At 34.1% G+C, this 7,027-nt stretch overlaps 2 protein-coding genes across 2 annotated transcripts; one reads left to right on the top strand and one right to left on the bottom strand.

Annotated features, from left to right (window-relative positions):
- Nucleotides 1-2,140: 2,140 nt before the first annotated feature.
- On the bottom strand, nt 2,141-3,359 carry LOC120775631 (3-hydroxyacyl-CoA dehydrogenase type-2). The gene is made up of 2 exons (XM_040105885.1): nt 3,219-3,359; nt 2,141-3,028 (listed from the first exon to the last, which is right to left on the bottom strand). Exons 1-2 carry the CDS (start codon nt 3,225-3,227, stop codon nt 2,270-2,272), a joined length of 768 nt encoding a protein of 255 aa, XP_039961819.1. The 5' UTR covers nt 3,228-3,359; the 3' UTR covers nt 2,141-2,269.
- Nucleotides 3,360-4,108: 749 nt separating this feature from the next.
- Nucleotides 4,109-6,916, top strand: LOC120775617. The gene is made up of 6 exons (XM_040105864.1): nt 4,109-4,393; nt 4,456-5,391; nt 5,463-5,630; nt 5,702-5,971; nt 6,048-6,203; nt 6,293-6,916. Exons 1-6 carry the CDS (start codon nt 4,195-4,197, stop codon nt 6,490-6,492), a joined length of 1,929 nt encoding a protein of 642 aa, XP_039961798.1. The 5' UTR covers nt 4,109-4,194; the 3' UTR covers nt 6,493-6,916.
- The last annotated feature ends 111 nt before the right edge of the window (nt 6,917-7,027 follow it).

Genomic DNA, 7,027 nt, shown 5'->3' with positions numbered 1-7,027 from the left:
ATATCTTATTATATTTTCTAACACCTCTAGAATATTGTGCTAAGTTGATCCGAGTAAAAGTTTCGGAGATACTGTCTTGTGAACTTGTGCGCTCGCGTTCTTCTCGAATCTGTGTTTTTGAAGTCCGTTGACATGATTTCTCGAGAACTACTCAACCGAACTTCATAAAAATTTACACGATGGATTTTTGTTCTTCCGATTACAACTATTTGAAAAAAAATTTCGCGAAATTTTTACTGTTAAGGTTTTTTTCACTATAGATGATCCTGTAAGGAGTTATGCTGCCAACGGAAATGGCATCGCAATGGTCGAGTTTTAAATATATTTTTCCAAAATTTACAAAGTTTTTGGTAGATAATGTATGTTTGTAACAATAAAAGTTTCTAATAAAATATTTAACTATTTATATGAGAAAAAAGATTGCTGAAAAAAGGCTGTTTTTTACCCGAGGAAATCCATGTAACCCCTAAAAAGCAATTATAAAACCGATAAAAAAACAAATTTGCTGATTTCTGTAGCTTTTTAATTAATATATAACTATTTAATGTTCACTTCCAATTCTCACTGTGTATTTTTGATTAATGATAACGCCTGTAAACCAACAAAAAAGTCATTAACGGTTTTTTCCACGAAATCTTATCGCCTTGTTACACTAGTATAATACAGTTAGAATATTATACTAACGACGCAAATTAAAATAGTTAACGTGCAAATAATTAAAAATCACTTAAGACTCTGTGATCGCGGCGAAAATTTTATAATATTTTCCTAATGTTTTTGAAAATAAATTAGAATAGGTAGTTAACGACTTATCTCTCACAAACTTACAGATTTGCATATACTGAACATTAAGAAAGGTATTTCTTTAATATATAAATTATATCAAGCAATTATCACGAACTCCAAAAACAAACGATTTTCTTATCGTTAACTAAAATTTATTTATTTTCCGTAAATTATTTACTGTTCATTCTCATTTCATACTTCGTGCATTAAATATACACTAATGTGAGCTTTTTACTTTATATATGATATAAGTGTGAACATTTGTAAATTTGAATTTTCCGTGCGAGGTTATGTCAACGAACGCATTTGCCTACTTCCATTTGTTGTTGATTAGAGTTATCCAAAGATTTTTCACGGCCGGAAGAGCTTTTTTTGCATAAATTCAAAGTTTCTTATATAACAGACAAATTTCAATGCTTCAGTAGCTTTAATTTTAGTTATATAATGTATAATCACGGATTAACACGTCTTCACGCGTCCGCATACTTCGGTTTTAAACGCAAAAAAAAAAAACATTTTATTTAGACTTTAGCTTCTTTAAATTACAATACACTGCAAACTTAGCACATTAATAGCTTTTAAGCGCTAAATTTTTACTAATAATCAACAATTTCACTTTCACAGAAAAATTAAAATCGACATTTGGAATATTTTAGAAATAACAGTATGGCAGCGGATGTGGTGTTGCCAACCACATTCCTTCCAATGTCATATTGGTGGTATTCACATAAGGGAGGAATTTGGGATCTAATTTAAAAAAGTTGTGGAAAAATTGAGACATTTTTGAATTTGAATATGGCGCCTAAAAATACGCAATGTGCAGCTTATTTTCCGTCTGCTTTTAAAAATAGATCATAAAGTATAGAGAAAAAATATGTAAACTTGGTTTTACATATGTATTTCTGAAATTTTTTACCAAAACAAAGAAAACTGAAAATCATTCTTAAAAAAACGCAGATTGATTAATAAACTGATATATTAAATATGCACATAAATATACTTGTTTGTACATACACACTTATACCAACATACACATATGTACATATAAATAACAAAGAAAAAAAAACAAAATTATATCTTCGGGTAATTAATTTTTGGTCAAGCACCTTATTCCCTGCAAAAATATATTGAAATCGGTATATTGACATCAGCAGCGCAGCAGAATTAATGCACCACGGCAACAGCAAACAAACCCATTCGAGATAACTCAAACAATATTTAATAATAAACAAGTTTATCGCCAAACGAAGATAAGACAAACTGATAACGAAAAAAGTAAAATATTCATTTTTATAAAAAATCTGAAAAAATTTCACTTTACTTTCAGCTTTGAAATATTACAAAAAATATTATCGACTTTTGGATACACGTATAACATTATATTTATGCCTAGATTTAAAAAACAATAGTTTCCGATTAAATGCAACAATATAACCGGCTGAGTGCGCTAATTCACCGGCGAGATTAATTTGCAATAAAGCACTTAAGGTTGCATGCGGAGCGCACCATCAATGCGAATAGTCTCACCATTCAACAATGGATTTTCATAGATGGACTGCACTAAATGCGCATATTCGGAAGGGTCCCCCAGACGTTGAGGGAAGGGTATGGATTTGGCCAAGAAGGTGCGCACCTTCTCTGGCAAAGCCTGCAACATTGGTGTGTTGAAAAGACCGGGCGCAATTGTACACACACGTATGCCTTGTGTGCTAAGATCACGTGCAATTGGCAATGTCATGCCAACAACAGCAGCCTTCGAAGCCGAATAGGCAGCTTGTCCAATTTGACCATCATATGCAGCAACGGAAGCGGTATTTATAATAACACCACGTTGTCCATCCTTATTTGGCTCGTTGACACCCATTACACCGGCCGCTAGACGAATGACATTGAAGGTGCCAGCCGTGTTGACCATAAGTACGCGCGTAAAATCTTCCAAACGATGAGGAACATCCTTATTGAAGTTATAAGTCTTGACAGCCGTAGCTGTGCCGGCACAGTTCACAGCTAAATCGAGACGTCCGAACTTTTCCTTAGCCGTCTGCACGGCACTTTGTACATCCTTCTCCGAGGTCACATCGACTGGTACAAAAATCACATTATCACCAATCTCTCGTGCCACTTCACTGCCTTTCGAGCTGCTCAAATCGGCCAAGACAACACGAGCGCCTTGACGTGCCAATCTTTCAACCGTAGCGCGACCCAAACCAGATGCACCACCAGTTACAAGAGATACGGCGTTCTAAAAGAATATATGAATTGTTATCAGTAAACGCGATTTGATTTGACGGTAACGATTGTATAATAAATCAAGTGTATGTGCGTGGTAAAGCCATATACGTACGCACCCCCACTGGGAGGTGAACTTTGGACTTTGTTTACCGGACAGCGAAAGGCAAGACCTACGTTGCTATTTATATTATTGTACTTGCCTTAATCATGTTGCTTGTTCTGTGTAAATATTAAAAATGACTTCTTTGTGTTGAATACAACTGTTTATAAAAAGGTACGACGATATTTTGGAAAAACACCGGTTGCTCCTGCAGTCAATTGAAACCAATTGGCAATGAGAATCCAATTAGAGCATATCAGTGTTCTAAAATGGCAGCAATTCTTTCCAGTGCAGGGTTGCATTTTAAAGGTCTCACTGAAATTTAATTAATAATGCGTCATCAGCTCTTAAATGAGTTCGCCCTTTGGACTTTCGTTTGTTTTGTTTACGTATTTAAAAAAAAAAAATAATGAAAAATAAACATTCGAATTTTGTATACCCTGAACAGCCTGTATTAACTTTGGAACGCAGTTTGTAACACACAGAAAGAAATAAAATATTTATATGTATAGAAATCGGTCCGTATGTCCAAAATAAAGTTTTTTTATAAAAACTTTTCTTGTGGAGCGTATAAAAGCTTCGATGCAGCCGAAGTTGAGGCTTTTTCTTATTTTAATAAGACTTTAAAACAAAAAACTTCAATTGTCTTTAAGTAATACATCCTACCTCCTTAAACAATTTAAATCCAAGTAATTTTTTATTGTTTTTTATGTTTTTCTATTATATTAATCCATATATACATATGCGGTGAATTTGTATTATTTATGTTCATATATGTATAATAAGTATTTGTATGCATATATTTATTGTTTTTATTTACCAAACAATATTATTTTTTAATATTCTCGAGAAAAAATATAAAAATTTAGCTAATGTTGCACTAATTCAAACTGAAAGTTCATTAATTCTCTTGAGTCACTATTTTTTGTACACATAAGGGTTAAGTGAGTCAGCTGTCAGCTGTGAAAAAATTGTTTCCCATTGAAACAAATTGCTGAAAAATAAATTCCACACGGTTTATCTATATTTTGTAAATTATTTTATGCATTTTCAAGGATTCCTAACAACAATAAGCAATGGAAAAGCGTCAGCTACGAAATAGCAAGTCCAAAACGGACGAATGGATAAAATGTCAGTCCAAACAACGGCCTGGCCAATATTATATGTTCAATAAGGCAACAGGCGAAACCAAATGGTGCAGTGAATTGAAAGAAGATTCGCCTTTAAACAAATCAAATGATACAAAGAAACCAGCATCGCCACCAAAAAATATAAGTAATTGAAACATTATCACAAACATAATTTTGTTGAATATAACATTTCATTTTTGGTTTCAGGTGCAAAATCCATACGAACACCAGCTCAGGATCGTCTTAAGCGTTTGCAACATGATTTAAAAAAGGAGCATAAAGAAAAATTAGCACAGAAGCAAAGCCATAGTACACGACGACAACGTAGGCAAGAACAAGTTGTAACAATAAGCAAAGAAAATAAGAGTATTGCGGTTAAGGAGACAAAGAATAAAACTCCAAGAACAAAATCCACAACAGTTATTACACCAACAGATTCCAGAAAGGATTGTCAGCCATCAACAAGCAAAGATGCTTTATTAGTTAATAAAGAAACCGATAAGCGAACAAACAACAGCTCATCACAAATAAATACCACCATAAATAAATCAAAACAAAAGTCATCAAAAACTCAAAACAAAAAACGTACATCCGCTGAAGCAACAGTCGATACGGCGATGAAACGAAAAAAACCTTCAAATCAAGACCTGCCCCTCAAAGAGAAAGATTCACCAAACACCGAAGACGTAAAAAATGAGGCGACTTCCCACAAGCAAACTGCTGTTGTAAGTGGTATTGGTAGCGGCATTGTAAACAAAATAAAAGCTATTTGCAAGAGTACCTTCAACAGCTATTGCAACGCCAAAAACGCTTTGAGCCAAAAACCATTAAAACCATGTATCAAGCCAAATAGTTTTAAAATACCAAAAAAACCAAGTGGAGCACAAAATTCTGCAAATTTAACAGTTCAAATTAGGGAACCTGAAAATCGCAACGCCTATGAGGATGGGAGCGAAAGTGATATATCCAACAATAGTAATGACATATCTAATGCACCGATGACCATTGTAATGAAAGGCACCGCAACGCCATCTAATGGCGATGCCACTGTGGATTTTAAAGCAATCGCCTTAACTACACTGCCGCCGTCACAGTTATATGCATCGCCTAATCGTGCCTTACCTGCCTACCCGCAGGGAAGTGGTAAGCTTCAATTGGTCTTTAGGTATACATAAATTCAGTTCTAACTAATTTGGAATATCCTTGCATTCAAGCTAATTCGCGCTTAGAACGTTTACGTAATTCACTTACCCAACAAGCGTTCTCAAGTGGCCAAAAAATGTCTACCCCAACGCGCCTATGCGCATCAGCGTGTTCATCAGCTTTAGCGTGTGTACTACGCGACACGACGATGGCGGACGAAAGTACTGAAAATATAGATGGTGCGTACAATTTAGAAATTTTTTTAAATAAACTAATATTTTAAATATATTTTTATTTCACATGTTTCTAGAACCAATGGACTGGATGCCAATTGAAGAGATGAAAACGGAAACAATTGAGTTATCTAGCAATGAGTCCAGCAATCAACAAGCTGAAACCATGGGCGAATACTATGGCACCGTCAATGAAAATCTACTACGTTACGCCGTAGAACAGAAAGTTGCTGCGGCAGGTACAATTGGCAGATGGCTTAATGATTATTATTATTTTGTTTTGGATACAAACGTGTTGTTGCAACATTTAGCATTCCTTGAAGAGTTATGCCATATGAAATTGTGCGGTTAGTAGCAAAACTAGTAAACAAATATTAGTAATGTGCATAAATGACTCAACGACCTTCTCCATCTTTCAATTAGATACCGGCGGTACCATACTGTATATACCGTATAGTGTATTACAAGAGCTAGACAAATTAAAACAATTTGCGGTGGGCGATGGCACCAAAGTGCTGGCAGTACGCGCTATCAAATACCTTAATTCCAAATTCGAAACAAAGAATAAACATTTACAAGGTAAATATTAGTTTTAGCCACATGTAAAAATATAAGTACATTTATATGTGTGAATATTCGCTCTAATTAGTGTTTTTTTATTATTGCAGCACAAAGCGCACTTAGCGAGCTGGAACACCTTGTCGAAATCACTTCGCCAGACGATCGCATAATCAACTGTTGTTTACAAGTCAAACAGCAAATTGATCATGTTATCTTATTAACTGAGGATATAAACTTGCGTAATAAGGCTATTTGTAATAATATTTTAGTGTCGACAAAATCGGATCTTCTAGCGAAGCATACATAATGGCGACAGCTGCATATTTAAATTGACATTAATTTGATATTTAAAAAATAAGCAGTTGTGTTCGACGTTATGTCTGACAAATGTGCTTAACTAGTGATATACTGCCATGCTAGACGTTTAAGTTTCATATAAATTCAATTCGTGTAACGTAGAACGTAAACTATTTTAAAAGCGATAATCTCAATCACTCGCAACATCACTTTGTTTCGCTGAGTATTTTTGAACAATTTGTGATATGGCGAAAAAAACATAACATTACATAGAATAATATAATAAATAATAGTTTAGTACTAAATTTAGTTTGTAAACTTGTTACAAGTATTCGCGGAAGTTACATTTGAAATATGTAAATGAATTGATATTTTTATACTCGTATGGAACGAAAATTACGTTAATATTTTTTCAATAAATCTGAAGAATTTCCAATGCAAGCAAAATCCATTTTAATACCCAAGTAACTGTATATTTAAACGAATTAGATTTTATGGGCCAGCTATATCTTTGGCCGGTAAGATGCGGACACAACAAATATTTG

Source organism: Bactrocera tryoni, chromosome 4 (genome assembly GCF_016617805.1).
Source record: "Bactrocera tryoni isolate S06 chromosome 4, CSIRO_BtryS06_freeze2, whole genome shotgun sequence".
Taxonomy (NCBI): Eukaryota; Metazoa; Arthropoda; class Insecta; order Diptera; family Tephritidae; genus Bactrocera; species Bactrocera tryoni.
The sequence above is the reverse complement of the archived record's forward strand: the minus strand, read 5'-3'. Positions and strand labels throughout refer to the sequence as shown.